At 42.1% G+C, this 20,648-nt stretch overlaps 1 protein-coding gene across 3 annotated transcripts in view; it reads left to right on the top strand.

Annotated features, from left to right (window-relative positions):
• LARGE1 (LARGE xylosyl- and glucuronyltransferase 1) overlaps positions 1-20,648 on the top strand; it is a 303,034-nt gene that overhangs the window by 270,980 nt on the left and 11,406 nt on the right. For all 3 annotated transcript variants that reach the window (XM_042791992.1, XM_042791993.1, XM_042791991.1), the window contains 3 exons: positions 3,518-3,796; positions 11,683-11,829; positions 16,934-17,129. In XM_042791992.1, the coding sequence (XP_042647926.1) occupies positions 3,518-3,796; positions 11,683-11,829; positions 16,934-17,129 (622 nt within the window). The remainder of the gene's footprint in view (positions 1-3,517; positions 3,797-11,682; positions 11,830-16,933; positions 17,130-20,648) is intronic.

Genomic DNA, 20,648 nt, shown 5'->3' with positions numbered 1-20,648 from the left:
CAGAGCACACACAGAATACAACATGACCCATGAATACCACTACTGCTACACTAGTGGAAGGTCAGCAGCATTCCAGGGGAGCCAGAGGAATTCAGATCAACAAAACGTTTACAGCCTGTTTTAAAAATAAAGACAATGGAATGAGGGCTATTCTGTTTCACTAGTGCCTCAGCACTGCATCCTGCACATTGTGTTATGATTTGCTATGTGCATCAGTATCTGTTCTATTGATTTTTAATTGAGGAAACATTTCTTAAGTGTTCACAAACCTTTGAGTAAAAAACTAAAGAAATAAATTAAGCCAGATCCTGAGTGACTGCCACAGTAAATTAGTAAAGCTGATATGTGCACATGGTATATTTTCCCCCCAGAATTTAATTCAAAAGAATGATCTGGGGCTCAGTGCTGATTCACTGGCACTGATGCAAAGTCTGAGCATCTGTTTCCCTTTCTGGATCCTCACTGGGGCACATGTTTTTATTGATAGACAGAACCACACATTTTTATTCAGGAAGAACAGCCCTCCTGATGCTGTGCAGGAAAAATCTTCCCTATTTCGTTGGTGTGTTGGTATAAATTATTGATTCGAGTTGGAAATACTTTCTTTCAGATAAAATCAATAAATAATATCATACCAAAGAACTGTTTAGCTGCTTTGTTTTCTTTCACATCTTTCAGGTACTGCCTTATTTTTTTTTTTGTATCTTCTTTAAACCACTTTTATTAAACTCCTCCAGCGTAGCTGTAGACATTTAAGAATAGTGTCTCAGATGTAAGATGACATGTACGTAAGCAGTGTGCTATACGCTACCTTCCTGCATTGTTCTTTCAGATGATCATCCAAGATGATGAAAGGCAAAAAAGCAACTTGCAGTGTCTCCAATTAGAGTTCTGTTGGAAATGAGACTGACGTGACTATCACGACAGGATGATGTTTGCCTGTGCTATAGGCTTGGGGAATGGAAGAGCGGGGTGCAGTTTAGAAGCTAACATCAATGTCTTTAGATAGAAGCTTTGAGACAGGCTTCATTCAGTTTTGTTCATTGTTGGTTAGTTGTCATCTTTTATACTGATGGGACATTTTCTTGGATAATGGTACCACTGTGGTTTTCATGCATGTGTTTTGGCTAGGCAGCCTTTTTAAAGGCATATGTGCCTGGGGTTCAAAAATTAGAGTGGGAGTTACAACAATGTGAAATCAGGATGTGGACAAGGAAAGAGATGATTAACATTATACCGTTTGAAGTCTGGGTGAGAATGAATTGTAAATTGGTTGAGTATTCTTAAGAAGAAAAGTGAAAATGAAGAATCTCACAAAACAATTGAATTCCAGCAAAATTCACTTGACTGTAACAGACCTTTAAAAAATTTACCAACTAAACGATGACCTCATTATTATGCAGTACAGCAGTATATTTATTTTCTCTAGAGTCCTTAAGAGAATGCATTCCACAAGACCACTAACAAAACCAAAATAACTTAGTCATGTTGTGCTTAGAAACTTGTAATTCTAAGTTTTATGGTCAGAGGAGACTATTGTAACAATTTACAGAGAGCAGATTGTGGAGCATCACCCAGCAGTCCTGTATCAAAATCATGGAAGTGGAACCTGTCAGTGAGAATGATGCAGCAAAATGGAGTATTCTGAAGGGCACTAAGCTGTCCAACTGGAAATTTATACCAGCAAAACCCAGTTCCCACTTAACTATCATGAAAAGCTTTGCAGGCATTATCAGGTGTGCCGTTTAAATAAGTTATGTATGCCATTTGTCCACTGCGTGGAGTCCTTGAAAGGCATTTTTCTGCATTTCTTGCTAGGTGAGTATTCAATTTTTAAAAGGCTGCCCTATATCTGAGTGCTGATGAATTGGAGTCTCCTGATTAATAGGTTTCCACTATGTTGGAAAAAGACAAAAAAAAAAAAAAGTATTTTTCTCTATTTATTGTTTGTACAGTCAAAACCCTAAAGTCTTCACATGCTTTTTAGATCTTTTTTATCAATTTGTGTTTCTAATTCAGCTGTATGTTTCAGGCTGATAATAACCTTTGTTTCAATAATAGATAAAAAGAAAATAATGTACCAGGTGTGCAGTAGTAGAGGTAATGTCTCATATCTAAGAAAAAAAATATTATATTGTCTTGGATGTCATCATTCAGATCTTGGATGATCATTCAGAAAAAGCTATTAATGTTATATCAGAATTTGTGTTGGTATGAGTATATCAACACTTTCTGCTGCAAAGCTTAGGGAGATAGTAGGAGGGGGAATTTATTTTCTCTGATTATGATGATGCAGGAAAGTTTTCTTGTGTTCTGTATAAATATTAATAGGAAAAATCTTGTAATGTGGATTGGGAAGGGAGAAAAGATAATCATGTTGCATAGTCTACTCTTCCTAATTTTTAATAGAATATCTGGCTAGGCTGCATAGGTTCATTTCCCTTTGTATTAACTGAAGAGGGTTTGTAATCAGTCCTTGCTGTATTTTTGGATGGCATATCTTAATCTCTAGGCAATTCACTATAAATTACCCAAAGTGCTTAAACGATTTTGACCAGCCTGGGTTTGATTTACATTTGTGTATGAAATCTTTTGTTGTCATTTTCATCAATAGTATTGTAACTGCTGGAAGTTTTAAAAAATATACATCAATACAACCTGTTTCAAGAATGATTTAATGAACTTTGAGATACTGCTAAAAAATACACAAATCACCGCTTTAAATTATGGTTTTGTCTGAAATGTTCTTTTGATACTCCACAGCGATGCCATGTCTCTCCCTCCTTCTCTCCTTACTCCTTACACATAGTAAATCCCATTTCAGTTGATGTGTCATCCTTTTGCCCTTTCCCTGACAGTGGGTTTTCTTCTAGTCAATGCAAATGTTCAGATAAGTCAGTATTCCCTTGACCTATCACTTTTAACAGCTTTTAAGATCTGACTAGCTGCCTTGCAGAAATATGGGGAAGGTTTTCCTAAACAGGGGATAAAATGATCTGTGGGTCTGTACACCTTTCTCCTCCACAAGCTTGTTGACGAGCACTGCAGTATGTTAGTGTGTGATAACAGCTTGACCTGATATGAGACCCCCTTATCCTGTAAGTAGATCCAAATGGACAGATCCCTGCAACTGCTCAAAGCTCCCATCAGATGAAGTCCCACTGGCCATGTGGGTTTTCCTGCAGCATCAGTGCTTTAGGCAGGAAGGATGGTGTTGATTTCACCTAGCTTTAGGTATCAGAGTTGTGGATGTGTGTATCTGACCTAAGGCCATCTTAGGCTGCTTTGTATTCAGTGAAGTAGGCATATCTTGGGTGCAGTCCATCTGTCCAGAAAGAGACATCAACTTAGATGAGATGAATTGTGCTGTGGAAATATTTATCGCTTTCCACAGCATATAAAGTGACCCCAATCCGTCTCACTTAGAGACAGATATCTGCATTTGATCAGATGAACCCAGGCAAAGATTCCCAGACAGAGAGACAGCCTTTTCTTATTCTCACCCTTCCTCTTTCAGGCTCCAGATGCTTGAAGCCATCTGCAAACACTGGGAAGGTCCAATCAGCCTGGCACTCTACCTTTCCGATGCAGAAGCCCAGCAATTTCTGCGCTATGCCCAGGGCTCGGAAGTACTGATGAGCCGCCACAACGTCGGCTACCATATTGTGTACAAGGAGGGCCAGTTCTATCCTGTGAATCTGCTAAGGAATGTGGCCATGAAGCATATCAGCACACCATACATGTTTCTCTCCGACATTGACTTCTTGCCCATGTATGGACTCTACGAGTACCTCAGGTAAATGGACGGTGAAGGGATTGCCACTGTCACCCATGTTTTCAGCCCCTCCACACCCCACTGCTCTCACATATTCCCAAGGCAATGCAGTTTGAGCAGATCTGAAAGAGACAGCTTATAGGTGTTTAAGGTATGATAATGCCCAGCAAGGCATGAGAATTTCTAGGGTAGAGGAAGGGGCTGTAACTGGAAGTGAAGCAATACAGTTATGAAATAAAAAACTCAGATCTGAATGTGAGCCCCATTAGCTGTCAGGATAATTCCCTCAGAGCAGCAAAGTATCAATTTGAAAATTGAACTGGACTAAGTATTATTAAATGTGCAAGAACATCCTGTATCAGCAGAGATGTGAACGGGGCAATTTCCCTAAACATCTCTGGTTCTTACTGTCAGTGACAGAAAAAACATGCAAAGCATTACTGAACTTGGTGTCCCTGTGACACACTCTTAATCCAGTCTTGTATCTTGGAAAGAGAGCGATAGTCTAACCAGCTCAAAAATATGACTGCAACGCCAGCACCTGTCAAGGCAAAATAATTAGTATAACGAAACTGGGAAAAGTAACCTCAGTGTGTATTGTATCGTAATGAACATGAACAGGTTGGGCTGAGCAAACTACAGACCTCTGATCCATTAACTGAGCGTTTTTTAATAAAGACCTTTTTCCCCTGCAGAGGCTGGTCATCTGAGGCCAAAGCATAGAGCAAGGAGGACACCCTGTGGCCAGACAGGAGGATTTCAATTCCTTAGTCCTGACCAGTTTTGCTTTTCATCTCTGTTCTAATTTGGTAAAAGTTGATCAAAGTGTTCCAGTGAGGGTCTGCCTGTAGGTGATCCCTTTCAGTCCATAAGCCCGGGGTTTTGGAGTGTAGAGGGAAATATACCTTCTGGTATCGTAGACTTATGAAGGAATTCCTTTGTTTCAGGCTTAACAATTCAGTAAGTATCTTCTCACTTCACCCTCATGTGGATAATTAACTGCCTTTTTCAATTTCTGTGTCCATGTATGGGACAAAATTCACTCTTCAGGGGGACGGAACACCTCTCTTATAAAGAAAGGCTGAGAGAGTTGGGGTTGATCAGCTTGGAAAAGAGAAGGCTCTGGGGAGACCTTACTGCGGCCTTTCAGTACTTACAGGGGGTTTATAAGAAAGATGGGGACAAACATTTTATCAGGGTCTGTTGCGATAGGACAAGGGGTAGTGGTTTTAAACCAAAAGAGATTTAGTAGATTTAGACTCGATATAAGGAAAACATTTTTTACAGTGAGGATGGTGAAACACTGGAACAATTTACCCAGAGAGGTGGTAGATGCCTCAACCTTAGAAACATTGAAGGTCAGGTTGGACGGGGCTCTGAGCAACCTGATGTAGCTGAAGCTGTCCCTGCTCATTGCAGGGGGCAGTTGGACTAGATGACCTTTAAAGGCCCCTTCCAACCCAAAATATTCTGTGGTTCTATGGCTTTTAAGACACTGGATTTCAATATTGTTGAAGTTTTATCGCACTGTGTCAGTTTGTTACCCATTTATTTTAGGGATGTTTCTTTTTGACTTGTGGTATGAGAACTTCAAAATAATTCTATCCCTTGCACACATTAGCTGTCTCAAGATACAGTTGTTGTTAGCTTCTCTATTCTTTGACATTAGTGTTTCATACTGTTACATTTCTTCAGATCAATGCTGGACACAATAAGGATAGCAGCTGTTGATACTGGCATGTAGTACTAAAAAAAGCAACTTGCTACTCTATGCTGCTTCGTAGTGCATTGATGGGAGCCAGCACTGAAAGGAAGAAGAAAGAAGACAGAATGATGTACTGCAATTTACCTGAGATACTACAAACATAGAAATAATTCTTATATGGTGATAATGTATTATAGAACTAAATGCACAGTGATGCCACCCATTGGTGCTGTTTCAGAAAAAAAAAAAAAAAAAAAACAACAGCTTCACACTGAAAGCTGTTGCATCCAAGACCTTGTGTTACTTTATCAGCCTTTTGTGAGGCCTGTACCACCTTAACTCTGACTATGAGTCTCCGTTGCGTGGGAATATCAAAATTGCTAATCTGCTGTTACCAGCTCTTTATAAAGGGATTGGATTTTTTTGCATGCGGACTAGAGGCTTTTGTTGCTTTTTCAATAATGATTTTTCTGAGCAAAATAGCAGGGAGTTGCAGGGAGATTATTTTAAGTACCGATCTTTCTGCATTGACTGTTCCTACTGCCTCTGCAAGTAGCTGATTAGTGCTATCTATCTGAATGGGAGTGATTGTTTGTTAGAAAGATGTACAAACATTTTCATCTTCATTTCCTCAGATAGAACAACCATAAGCAAATAGAAGTAGTGTGGTGTTTCAGGCATCATTTTGTACAGGATGAGCCACACGGCTCCTTCTCACTGTGAGTTTGCCAATTTACATATATTGTATATTGTGTCTCTACAGACTATATATTCTTAGAAACATTTTCAGTATATTTTGAAGGTGTTATATGTGAAAAGTTATGGCCAGTTCTGAAGGAGAAAGTGATGGAGCTGATGGTTACCGACCCTCTAGGTATCTCTTGCTAGCACTTACATTTGTGCTAATTGAGCTTTTTCATGAATGCTAAGCAAGACCATTTCAATGCTTTTAATCTCCATCAAACCTCCTTTTTGTCCTACCTTATTCTTCTGTGAACTACAAAAGGAAAGAAATGTATCCTTTAAATATATCCTGTTTATGAAACTCAGACACTTTCATGGTCTGTGCCGAGTCAACCTTTGTCACCTTCCCTCATTGGTTACTGAGGTCATCTCGTCATTGCCCCAGAGGTAAAGGCTCTTTCTGGTTGTTACAAGTGAGGTGTGTGGGTCATCCTAAAGGTTCTTCTAACATAAAATAACTAGACAGGCTGCTTACCTACAGTTCTCACAGCTAGCATTAAAGTTCTTTCGTGGCACATTTGTCTAAAATATGCCCTTCGCTTCCAGTGACACATTTAGCATGAATTGGGACCTGGCATCCAATCTCTACTCACAGGTTTTATACCTGTCCTCCAACATGAGTTGTGAATTATTTCTGGTTGTTTTTCAGCATCTCAGCAAGAGACACACTTCATGTTGTCTATTGGTTTTTATTTGCTGTATGCCTTTGTAGGCTATGCATTTATTGCTTTTCCATAGAGGAAGAGTATTCTAATGAATATAACAGTGGACAGACAACGCTCCAGTTCTCCAGTTCTTACCACAAACTGTAACTGCTGCATTTGTTCATCTCAGACTAACCACTTACCGAGTCCTGATGGTGGAAGCTAATTTGAATTAATAGACTTTTTTTTTTCTGAATCCAGTGCTTTAGGATTAGGTTTCTAATCTTTCTGTGTCTGATCTTCTATATCCTCCAGAAATAGAAGGGATATTACTATCTGCCCCCATGAGGATAAGAATTCTGTGTAAATTTTTGGAAAGGACTATGGAGATGGAAAGACTGATATCAGCATGCTGGAGTTCATTCAGCATGTGAGGAGCGTCTTGTAATTTAAGATTCATTTCTTCCATGCTTTTCAAAAAATAGGGTTGATTAGTAGTTTTAGAAATTTAACCCAACCTTCGCTGTGTCAGAATGACATACATCAGGTCTGAACACAAAGATGCCTGGGAAACGGTTTCCTGGACAACACTAGCAAAGAGAAAGCTCTTCATAAAATCATATATCCTTATTTTGGGGTTTGGGAAAAAGGATAGATAAAGGAAAATGGGTACCAAATCGATCTTACTGAATCCAGAAAATCAACCCTCATAAAGATAGTGCAGGAATTAAACAGTTTACCCAGTGCTAGTTTGCAAAATAACCAGATGTATTCCCTACATTATATTCCACATACCTTGCAGCACCAACAGTGAAAATTTTCCTATTCCAAGTATCACAGAACCAGTCAACCAGCAGATGGTACCTCCACTCAAAACAGGAAAAAAAGCCACCCCACAGAAGAAGAAAAGCAGATTTGCTTCTAATAAGAAGAAGTTAGATTTTCAGCTGGTTGTCTGAGGAGCAGACCAACAGCCAAGCTATCAGAAGAAAATGGAAGGTGTTTTTTTTCTCTACCAAATCCTCCCTGCCATTATCACAATTTACATGGCCTCTGTTGTCCTTTGTCACTCAAGTTCAACACCTGGATGTCAGCACTGATTCTGTCTTCCCCTTACATTAGTCCTTTATGTCATCTAGTCCATATCAAAGGCAGGCTATTCTACTCAGAGGTCAGTGCTGCTGGACTTCTTGACTGAGCAGGTCTCAACCCCCAGCTCAGTTATGAGGAACCTCTCCACTCTGACCTTACGAACATGCACCTTAGATGCTCGCATATCTCTTGAAAATATTTCTGCATAGATTATCTCACTATTTTATTTCACTCTTGAAGTACCTCCACCAGTTCTCTGTATTGGACTGTATCCACTACAAGCATCTCGTTTTCAGACCTCTGCTTATCTCCACTTACCTAACTTTTCATGTTGGCCTTTGACCATGCAAGTGATTTCAGCCTCTTGTATCAGTTTGTTCCCTCTGTCTTTTGGTTTTCTTCATGAAGGTACTGTCATCTATTCCTTCTAACAGTTCTGCCATTGACAGCTATGCTAGATTTGCAGGTGACAAGAGTAGGGAGTGTGCAGAAAGGATTATTGATATCCACATCCTTTTTGTGCTTGTATCCCATATCTTACAAAATGAGTCAAGTTCAACACTAGTTTCAACACAGCTTATTCTGACAGTCTGTCCTGGGTTGAGTGAGTGGTGGAGTTTTTTGGTGGCAGGGGAGGGGGCTATCGGGGCGGCCCCCTGTGAGAAGCTTCTCGAAGCTCCCCCAGCTCCAAGTCAGCTCCACTTCTGCACCAAAACTGAGCCAATCGGCTGCACCTCTGCGATAACGTATTTAAGAAGGGACGTGGTGAGGAGCAGTGGGACTGGTGAGGAGGAGTTGCTGCAGCTGCGTGAACACCAAGGTCAGTGGAGGAACGGAGGAAGAAAGGAGGGGGGAGGTGTGCCGGAGCAGAGACCCCCCTGTATCCTGTGGGGAGACGGCAGGGCGGCCCCCCCTGCCACCCATGGAGATCTGTGGTGGAGCAGACTGATTCATGGCCTGTGGTTTCCGCCTGGTTGGTCAAGGTGTCTGTGCCTGAAGAAGGCCAGGGTCTTGTGGGAAAAGGCAGCCCCCGCTGCTGTAATTCAGCACTGGGAGGATTGCAGCATGTGGGGGAGTCCCACGCCGGAGCAGCTCAGGAAGGGCTGCAGCCGTGGGAGGGAATCCAGTCGGAGAAAGTTGGTGACCCACGACGGAGCAGTGTGGGGAACGCTGCGGCCCATGGGAGGGACTCACATCAGAGAAAGTTTGTGGAGGACTGTCTCCTGTGAGAGGGGGACCATGATGGAGCAGGGGGAAGAAGTTCCAGAAGCTCCCCCCACCAAAGATGGCAGAAGCAGCAGCCCTGACTGCACCCCACATTCCCTGCCCCTGTGCCACTGGGGGAGGAGGTAGAGATATCGGGAGCAGAGCTGAGCCCGGGAAGAAGGGAGGGGTGGGGGAAGGTGTTCTCAAGATGTGGCAATGCTTCTCACTGTCTTACTCTGTTATGTGTTGTTAGTGTCTGTAATAAATGTATATTCTTTTTTTTCTTGCCTTGATGAGTCTGCCTTTTGCCTGTGACCATAATGGGTGATTTTCCCCTCCTGATCCTGTCTCGAATCCCAAGCCTGGCTTATTTGTCCCTTCTCATTGCTGGGAGAGAAGGGATGTGAGCTGCGTGGTGCTCAGCTGCTCTCTGAGCTCAAACCATGACATAGTCTCTGCCGTTACCCTTGCTTGATACCTATACCTACTTCAGCTTTGTTCAGCTTCAGACTGTGAACTTTGGTGGGCAGGATTGTCTCCTACTTTTGACAGGGCCAAGCACAGCAAGACCCTGATGTTCGCCTGGGACTTTTGAGCTCTCCATCAAAGAAAGAGATAGTAACAGCCATAAATGGAAGCTGCTGTTCCCCGGCAGAGCCCAAAGGATGATCATTACTCACTGCAAACGTTACCTGCTCCTTCCTAGAACTGAATCCCCAAAGCTGTACCATTGAAGACATAGATTGCACAGAGTCGAGAAAGCCTGAAATGTTGGAAGAGAAACTATGTTAGTGTCCCCTGCTCTCAGAGAAGGTGTGAAGGGAAAAAGCATTAAGAGCATCATAGAGACTAGAAGCTGGTACTGATCAACAATTCTGGAAGATCATCGAGGCTGATTGTGAAGGAGTCATCTATTTACATGCCGATATCGTGGCCATTAGTGATGGTGAGGGAGAAGCTAGTGAAGAAAGTACAAAAACATTGCAAAAAGATGCTGTTAAAATCCTTCAGTTGTGGAAAGCTCACTGGAACGTGTCAGGGGTTCTTTAAACAATGCAAACTTTGCAGTGAGGCACTAAGAACAGATTTCTTTTTATAGAACAGGCCTACAGGGTGGTGTGAATTCTCTAAAATTCAGATTTTATTAAATAGCCCTGCTCTTCTTTTTCTCTGATGGCAATATAAATGAATTCTAGGTATTCTGGGCCTAGAGAAGTGGTTTGTTTGGTTCTTCTGTTATTATGACAGCGATCCAAATTCCTTCATTTTATAAGGCTGTAGAGAGTTTGCTGCTTGTCAACATTGTCCTTGATTGCTTGTTGCAGCAACATAAAAGTCAGGACAGTGAATCCTCTTAAGGGGAACTGACTTTGACAGGGAGAGAGAGGCATATTTCTCATATGAAATATGAAGATAATGAAAAGAAAATCGAGACAGAGTTATTTCTAATGACAAGCATAGACAGATTCAGTTTGGGGATGGAAAAAAAAAGTTATTTTTCTTTGGGTTTTAGTTTGTTAGGAAGAAGAAACTGAATACCTCTGGCAGGCAGGACGTAAGGTTGCTAAGCTGTTGCTCTCCTGCGGCAGTCATCCTCAGGCCCCTGGAGAAGGTCTGTACTGTGCAAAATGCAGTATGTGCACACACTCACGCACTGAAACAGTTTCTGCACTAAACAGCTTGCAGAAAAAGAAGGGAAAAAGCGAGGTATCTCAGGGTATCCAGTGCACAGCTCTTCTCTGCAGAAAAGAGCCTCTTTGCCCTACCTAATCACAAATGAGCTCCTATCTCTAGGCACTACCATGGGGATGATTAACAATACTCAAAAAAAAAAAAAAAAAAAAACAAAACAAAAAAAAAAACCAACCTGCTAATGTACAGTTTTGCTGATTTTCACCATGTACTGTTGCAGTAGATCTTTGCTTGCCTCGAACAAAGACCAACCACCATGGCAACAGTGTTCTTGAGAGCAAATATCTGGTCCGTAATGGTGTTAAGGTAACACTCACCTTGCAGGACACACAAAGCTCTAAAGCAGAGATAAAAAGCAAGATGGCACAACCTAGCACAGAGAATAGCTAGGCTGAAGTGCAACCAAACTTTCCAGCTCCTCGGCTTGTAAAGTCCCACTGAGTCCTGGATAAATCCAATTTTTTTAGAACTGCCACTGATTGGACAGCTCTTTCCCATATATGTAGTAACATTCAACTATTCAGCTCTTAAAGGGGTGGTCAGTTGGCCATGCTCAGAGTGCTAGTTCAGCTCTGTGCACCCCGGGACATGCAGGGCAGCATTGATCAGTCAAACACACAAGCTCTTGTTAAACTGGTGTTCTCCCCGCTCTTACAGCAGCAGATCAAAAGTAGAGAAAAATACAAAGCAGCCTTGGGAAAAATACGGGCCATAGTTACATTTACGGTATCAAACTGCCCATTCTCTGCACTTTATTTTGACAGGCCAAGTGATTTGCTCAGTTTAAAATTTTCCTGGTTTTATTTGTTGTTTCTCTTTGGCAGGAAGTCCGTCATCCAGCTAGACCTGGCTAACACCAAGAAAGCCCTGATTGTACCTGCTTTTGAGACCCTACGCTACCGCCTCTCCTTCCCCAAGTCAAAAGCAGAGCTGCTATCTATGTTGGACATGGGAACCCTCTTCACATTCAGGTAATGGAAAGTACTTTTTTTGAACCTGTGGTCATTATCTCTAAAGATTTTTTTTGGATGTTCTTGTGAATATTTGATTTTTCTCTCTTCCTCTCAGCTATCTAGCTCCATTAGGAAACCTATGAGAAATTTTTTTCCTTTTTCATAGAGAGGCAGTGAACAGAATCATATGTAGATGTATTCTATCAGTAAGCTCAGCATTTTATCTAGTATTATAGCCCTCTACTGAAGGACTTCAGTTGTTAAATTTAATTTGGTTTATTTTCATCATTTTTCACTGCGTTATGAAATCAAGCCCAACCATTACACTCGTGTGTGTAATTTGCTTTTTGGCTGCCAAACACTATCCAGATAGCTGTGTCCCTCATGTGACAAAAAAAAAAAAAAAACAATTTCTCTCTGCTCGTTGGTTCGCTTCCTTACTGACTTATTGGAAAATCAAATGTAGGCTTCTCATGTGCCCGTTTAAAATGTGAAACAGCTGCTTAAATAGCTAGATTTTCTCAATGCAGAGGTAAAAGTGTACTCTCACCCGAAGTTGAGAAGTGAAGAACACCTAAATTTGGAGCTCCTCTCTGAAGCAGACTCCTTTTGTGGCTGTGAACAAGTCACTTCTTTTATCTGCCAGACTCTTTGGTTTTAAAATGCAACTACCAGGGGTTAACTGTCTCCTGGGGGTGTGTGGTAAGGTCTGATTAGCAGCCATTTGTAAAGCATCGCAGTGATGGGAAGAGTACGGTATGGCCTGATGATGTTGCACAGAGAGGGAGCTTAGGAGTCCTGCGTTCTCTTCCCAGCTCCACTACTGCCCTGCTGGGAGGTGGTATGTGAATCAGTTCACTTTCTTACATCTTTCTCCATCTCTGAAACGCAGGTAACAATGCTCACCTCTCCTTTTTCAGTATTTTGAGATCTAGAGATAAAAACTATGAAAAAGCGAGGTATTACCCATGGCCGGTGGATCTCTGTGTCACCTCTCCCATCCTTCCCTTCTTTTAGAGCTTTCCTCACACTTCTTCCATTCCCTGTATCACACAGCTCTCTCGCTGCAGCAGCCACCCCTCCCTCATGTGGCTGCTTGCACATGTCATAGCAGACAGCCTGTGTGAGTTGGGAAAACACAATTCTGACAATACCTCTACCAGTGGCTGCCTTGAAACAGAAACTTGAGGTGACTGAGAGAAGCATGCCTCTCCCTCTGGAAAATTACTTATGTGCACTGATGGAACAAGTGCCTTTCACTCTCCCAACATTCTTTAACAGACAAAGATATACAAATTAACAAGAAACTTGTTGATAGAAAATAATTGTTTGTCCCATAGTTGACAGAAAGAATCCTTCCAGTGGAAAATAACACCCTCAGGATTTTCAGATGTTACATTCCACAGACAAGCAAATTTTCCGCTTACACAGCAGTGGCCTTCCACTACCGATTTCATCTTCAAGCTTTACAGCATGTTGGTGTGTAACATACACAGCCAGATTTGCAAATCCTTTCTCAAATCTCACACAGGCAGAAATGTCTAACATCAGCGGGAGTTTTGCCAGAGCAAGGTTAAATATGAATTGAAGGACATGCAGTCTGTAGCTGGTGTACATATTAACGTGGGACACATTTTACAAATGCTTCCCCGGTTTGCTTTGGCTCGTTTCATTACTCAAATCTATCAACAGCCACAAAACAGCTGTGATCAGGGCTGAGGATTTCCACCTCCACCTTCAAGGTGCTTTAATAACTCTGCAGTTCAAGGCTGAGCGGGTGGGAGTGAGCTGGGGAGGACTGCTGTGACAGTGATTGCTGAGGGCGCCTGCAGCATCCCGGTCCCTCACACCACATGGTAGATTACAATCTTTCCTCCACTGAAATTGCTTTTGTCACCTCTTTCCCAAATGGTGACCTTTTCTACCTCTGGGCAGCTAAGAAGTACAAAACAGCTCTCAATTACATCCCCCCCCAGTCGCCACCAGAAGAAAAAGGAAGACGTGTGAGTGTCTGCAGCTGGCATGGTGTGGAAACCCTCCGGGGAGGCAGGTTGCTCTGGGCCAGCTTGCTGGCTTCGTTTGCAGGTGCTGGCTGTGACCGTGTCTCGGGAGGATGTGCCTGCTCGGTGCGTGGGTAATAGCTGAGGAACCACAAACGTGCTGCCAACACAGCTTACAGGCGCAAGGGAAACCACAGCTGGTAGAAGACGCATCCTATTGAGGAAACATAACCAGCAACAACTGATTAACTAATTAACTGATTGCATCCACAATCCAACAAAATGTTTAAGCATCTGAGAACAGAACTGGGAACGTTTTTCTTTCACCAAATCATCTTTCTCACTGAAACAGGAAGCCCTGAGGGACAAGGCAGGGAGAAAAAACACTCTGAGAAGAATAATGACTTGATTAACTTTAGCAAAGATTACTATAGTTTCGAAATTTTATTTTAAATAAAAGCAACTGATAACGCAAGGAAGATGAAACACTTGATCCAGAGCAGGAGGGGATGTGTTTTCCAGTTGTTTTTCATGAACTATGGGAAAGAAACTCATGATCATTTTACGGAGACCGAATTATGTGGTTTGGATTTGTCAAAATTGCCACAGTATTGAAAAATATGTTGTTCACACTTTTTTCACAAAATTCTCCTGACAGTCAGTGAGATTAAGTGTGGCCTTAAAATTCAGTGTGTATTCAAATGTTGAGTGAGAAGGGCCTGAGCAGGAAAATTAGATTATTAATTTGTCCTGTGAGATGGAAGACCAATACAGGCAATGATCCACTTCTCACAACCGCATCACTAAGAGTAAATTCTCTTGGAAGTTACTCACTCTTTTATGGTAGCTTCCTCTATATGTACATCCATGTAATGGTGTCTTCATATCTTACTTTGCAGTACATTTCATGCAGTGATCAGCCATCAGCCAAGACCTAGCTCCAGCAGATTATATGTGTGTGTGTATGTGTATGTGTGTGTAATCTCACAATTCTTGTTTCCAATCTAATTATTCCTTTAGAAATAGTATGTGCACACCTCATTTGAGCATCCTGTACTTGTTCCCTTCTTTGTCCTCACCTTACCCATCCTTTTGTCTTCCTCTTTCCTCCACTCACTTCAGTCACTCTGAAGAGGCAAGTAGATCATCTCCGGTATTATTTGGTTTGGTGCAATCAGGTCTGTTCCTTCATTTCTGCTTTGTTTTGTCTCTCCAATCTCACTTCCGTATTTTCCCTTCATTGTCTCTTCCCAATTATTTGGTTTTTTACTACTGGTCACCTCTCTCAACTCTCACAGTATGTACATGAGCTGCTATAACTTCTTACACTGATATCTCAAAAAAAGAGAGGAAATAAATTGTTGGGTTTTTATAGTTAGTGTCCTGTTTCCCCCCCCTGTTTAAATCAGTGTCAGTCTGTTACTAGAACAACAGCAGCATTTGACTGCTTCTCTGCAGGAATCTCAATTAACCAAAGTTGGGTTAGGGCTTTAAAGATACAAATCACTTCATAAGTGTTTAGTAGTCATTATTATTATTATTATTATCATCATAATTGATTTCAAAATGCCAGAGGTGGGATTTTAGAAGATACAGCATCCTCCACAGTCTCATATCATTTTAAACACCACATTGTGATTGCATATTTTTTTCCAGTGTAGATAGCTGCCCATTAGTGACTGGGTAGGTTACCCACTCATTTCCAAAAGAGACCAAGAAAAGGGATAGGCTTTTTGGAGATGATTCCAAAGGTCATTAAGGATTGTAATCATCTTTGTGAATCTAGCACTGGTTTCTGATAATCTCTAGAGTATTAATTCACTGACAGTTTTTTTAATATAGAAGAGCTTTGTTTTTCCGGGTGCCCAAGCCAGACATCTGAAAGTGATGCAACCTGTTTACAGTTTAGAAATGCAGCCTTCAAAGGACAGTGCTTTACTTGGGGCCCCAGTGCTATCCTAATAATTCTGTCCTCCTGCACTGCCCCTGAACAAGGAGAGTCGGCAAAGCTGAACACCTGTTTTTCTTGCTACAAGCCATACAAATATACAGTCCAAGTGAAAACTCATAGGTTGTGATTTTACATCCCTGTTTTTAGCAATGGCTTGCAATGTTATGAGACTTTCTGGGGTTGAAACATTAACTCAGGTCCTAATACTGCAAATATTTAATGCTCGAATTCCTTCACTTTTAGCATGAGTCATCCCTGTGAATTCAATGTACCTTACAAACTGGCAGGATGTTTGTTTTGCCCCTTCTGTTACACATCTCAGAGCATTGTAATACAGATGGCCTGCAATGCCTCTGTTTCATTATTTAATCTATGAGTCTGCAGAAAGAGCCTGTCCCATTGATTTCTGGAAAGGTGTAAGAAGAGTAAGTGGGCGAAAGAGTCATAGACCCTGGCACTAATGGGGTGGATTCAAGCTATGCTTCACAGACACCTGCTGTGACCTAAACAAGATTAACAAAGTATTAAATGATCTTTTTCTGTAAATCAAATTGATTACCTTACTGAGAATCACATGGGTACTCCCCACAGTGTAAAAAGTACAGCAGAAAGCCTTTACGTAATATTTTACTTATTAATTTAATTATGCACTTTGGCTCCTGACATAGTAATAGCAGTAATTAATAAAACAGAACATCTATCCAGAGCTGCAGGTGTCTTTCTTAGAATTATAAAATTTCATATAAAGCAGATCATAAATATCACTGTAGCGTAGAAATATCTGATTTTAGGGACCTTATTTGTGCTATAGAATGTCGCACCGATTTCAGAGGACTGATACAACCACTTGGTCACTAGGAATGAGACACAGCACTTTGTAGTGCAGATAAACTGTCTGTGTACTTTGTTTCTCACATTAGCATTAGGTAGCGTTTTCATACTATCCTTCAGCAACTAGATGTGTTTAAGCATTGAGTGCATAGAGGCTCTGGGAAGCATGATGGAAATAGTCCTAGAAATTACATCCGATGCGTCCTGAAAATGCCGATGTGAACTGTCAGCTAACGTCCTTATTTTTAAGCGTCATCTAACAAGGAGCATTTTGTTGCCTGGCCAAGATGCGCTCTATCTAATTGCCTCCCCATGTTCGTGCCGTTTACGTCTGTTTAAGGTACCACGTCTGGACGAAAGGGCACGCGCCAACGAACTTTGCCAAGTGGCGAACAGCCACCACCCCCTACCGCGTTGAGTGGGAAGCAGACTTTGAGCCATACGTTGTTGTGAGGAAGGACTGCCCGGAGTATGACAGGCGGTTTGTTGGATTTGGCTGGAACAAAGTAGCTCACATCATGGAGCTGGATGCACAGGTAAGGAGGCGGCGCCTGCATATCTCACCCAGGGCTGGGCGGGAGGGTTGGTGAAATGATATCTGTGTTCTGTAGGAAGGCTTCAGGCTTTGCATCACCAAAGTGTTCATCTTGGCCTTACTGAGCACCTTAATGAGTGCTTCTTGAGTTGGGAACACTCAGTTTAGTCCTCATCAAACATTAAAAGAACTGAGCCTGAGTTAGTTTATTTGTTAGTGCTGAGAAAGGTGGTGTTTTGCAGTGGCACGATCCCCACAGTGCCCACCTCCTGCCTAGCAGTGTGCCCCAAGCATTGCAGCACTCCTCACCAGTCTTATCACCTTCTAGAGGATCTGTAGACCTAGCTGGGGGTTTTTCAGTTAAACAGAGGTTGGTGAGTCCCAAATGCTCATTTAGAATTCAGAAAAGCAATCTTAAATTGAATCCAAGGCAAGCATCTTCAATTTCTGGCCTGGATTTACAGTGCACCTCTGCAAAGCCAAGGGCTTTACATTGCCAAAGTCTCTGGCTGTGGAGCAGACTCTAGAGGATCCAGGTACTTGATCCTTGGGCTACCTGCCTCTTGGATCTGTGACTTGGGATGGAGCTGCTGGGCAGAATATGTAAGAATAAGGATGCTGTTTGCTTCAGAGTCCCAGACGGGCACTAGGGCTCTCGGATCTGCCAAGGTCCCTGCCACCAACCTGGATCCTAGAGGCTGGCAGTGACTGTGGCTGCGTGGGAGCCCGGTGCTGCCGCTCACTGAAATGTCAGGGTTTGCATCTCCCTGCTGTTCTTGGATGTGAAGCTGACTACTGTGCTAATCAGCAGGGGCTGGGTCATGGCATTTCTTTTTAGTTTGGGTTGGTTTGTTGTTGTTTTTTTTTTTTTTTTTTTTTCAGTTTTCAGATTTGAGTCCCAGTTTTTGACCTAGTAGCATTTCATGCTAACCAAAAAACATGGGGTTTGGCCGTCTGTGTCCTCCTATGTCAGCTTCTTCTATGTATCTGGAATATAAATCCTTCTGCTCAACTCTTACCAGTTTATGTGAAGCAGAGTGTCACAAGGCATGAAAAAAGTTACTGGGAGATTGTGTCTCTGGGGTGTGGGCTACTGTGTATTTGTGTGCAGGGACGTATATGGGAAGGAAATTTTCTAATTCTGCTTACAAAACCGCAGTCACCTTAGGCTGGCAGCCACTTGCCCTCTGCAGAAGGGCATTCCCAACAAATTTGTACCTACCTACGTTGAGAAAAAATTACAGACTAGAAAAAAAATTGTCCTTTATATTAACATTAGTAATAATATTTTGCTCTGCGATAGCACTTCAATTTTCCAGTGCACTTTGCAAACACTAATCAATTAACCATCAGTTGTGGTGAGCACCAGGATAATGATTTATTATTTGTTAATCTGTTAATCTGTTAATAAGGCTTATGTTTCCACTGGCAGCTCTCATCTAGCTCTTGTGATTTAACTCTTCTGTTCAGAGACATTTGCCCAGCATACAGATTCACACATTGGAAATTGGAACATTTTTCAAAGTCGATCGTAGTGCTGATATTTTAAATGGCCATTGGGTTGGAACTAACTCTGGGGAATTGTTTTTCTCACTCTTCCAGCCTTAAAAACATTCTCACATTGAAAATAAGTTTCATTTTCATCTGTAGAAACATGGGTATTGGCTTGTTCTCCCAGAAAATCAGCCTGGAGGGGATATGGGATTGCACAGCTACCTCCCCCTATGGCATTCCTCTGCTTCAGGGTGTCCACAGATCAGGTTGCTGCCAGCTGCTTGGCTGGCTTCATTATCAGCAGGCAGAGCAGCTTCTCAATTGAATTATTTCACTTCTTCTCACAACTACAGCGTCTGTCAAGAGAACTATTTCAGACTCCTTACCAAGGGCCTGTGCCACTACCGTCCTTCAGAGCAGCACACAGCGTGGAGATTATTGTCATTATTATTCTGGGGACATGCAGATGTCCACCGAGCTGGATGCTGTACAGATACATAGATAATGACAGTCTCCATCTAAAGAATTTATAATGTGTGAGGTAGGGACACAGGTTCCTGCAAATGCATTGCTTTCTCAACAGACATTTCCTTACAGTGGAGATGGGCCACTATGAAACCTTTCCCTGGCTCTTTCAGTGACTGTGGAAGCAGACTGTGAGCAATCTTTTTTTTCCAGAACCCCAGCCCAGCATCTTTCAAAGGGGCTTATTAGCAGCAGACTAGGAAGGTTTTGGAAGGATTTATGTGCCTGAAGGCCTTTTGGAGGGATGGGAGCACCACTCTGCTGAACAGTTTACATTGCAGAGCATAGATGGTCCTTGACCTTCAGGATTACAGACTTGAGATGCAAACAGAGAACAAAGAAAAGATTTTATGAGGAGGATGTATCTTCCTCTGCAGCTTCAGCCTTTAGTTTTAAGGTCCCATAGAGACATATTTTGTAGTTTGTGGTTTATCAGCTCTCCCCACCCCATCATGCCAGCCTTTCTTTTTACATTTGTTTCCCCATTAGTTCTAAGTGTCTTCTAGCTAAATGAGTTCTGCCTGTGAGCATCGAATTATTTCACTCTTGCTGTACATTTGTCACCCCAAACAGAAGCTCAGAGGGGCCCATTCTCATATATGACAGTAGTGTAATTTGGCACAAGGATTTACCACTTTAGCACTGTCTGGCAGGGAACAGGCATTCCCATAATGAGAAAGGAGCAGCCATACAGCTGCATCTGCACTTAACTGTCCAACACATATGGCTGTTTCATAGGTGTCTCTGGGACAGCACTGCAGCCTTAGCTGCTCTTTGGGCTGACCAATACCACTGCCTGAGTTGGGAACTGGAGCCACATTGTGTTTTGCTCACTTCTTTTCATTTTCTTTGGGCTTCATTTTGGGCTGTGTTGCTCAAACACTTGGTTTCTGGTAGTACCATAACACAGCAGCTTCGAGTCTTTTCCAGGCCGATCATACTATGTCGGGTCAGGAAAGATGTATAGGAGAAACACTCATGTTTATTAACACAAGTGTGTTCTCTCCCGTGAGTCTCTTTCCCTAACAAAATGGTTTTGGAAAATTCTGCCTCTGTGCTGCAGATGCACTGTGCCTCTGCACAGACTCCTCAATCTACCAGTGACTGGACTTTGCAAACCATTTCTTTTAAAGCCAGCATGCTCTGTGGCTGTTCCTTCCCTGCCCGCTGTCTTCTGCAGAGATGGTTAATGAGTCAATACAGCAACAATTGTAAACAGAAACTGTGTGAGGACGATGGGAAATTTGCCTGTGGAGTCTTTAAAGTTACTTTGTCATTTGCATCCCATGCAAGTCATATTTTTTGAAATTTCATGTGAAAAAAGAGGTAGTGTCCTAGTAGTTAGGGTACTTTACTTGGCTCCAGAATACTGTGGTTCACATCCCTTTTCTGCCCAGTTCCTTGCAGGAACAGATATCTGGTTCTTGCACACCCTACACTAGTGACATTCCAGCTTTTCTAAGAACCAGTCTTTGTCTAGCTTTTCTCTAATGAGCATATA

The sequence above is a fragment of the Tyto alba genome, unplaced genomic scaffold, assembly GCF_018691265.1.
Source record: "Tyto alba isolate M040663 unplaced genomic scaffold, T.alba_DEE_v4.0 Super-Scaffold_2, whole genome shotgun sequence".
Lineage (NCBI taxonomy): Eukaryota > Metazoa > Chordata > Aves > Strigiformes > Tytonidae > Tyto > Tyto alba.
The sequence above is the reverse complement of the archived record's forward strand: the minus strand, read 5'-3'. Positions and strand labels throughout refer to the sequence as shown.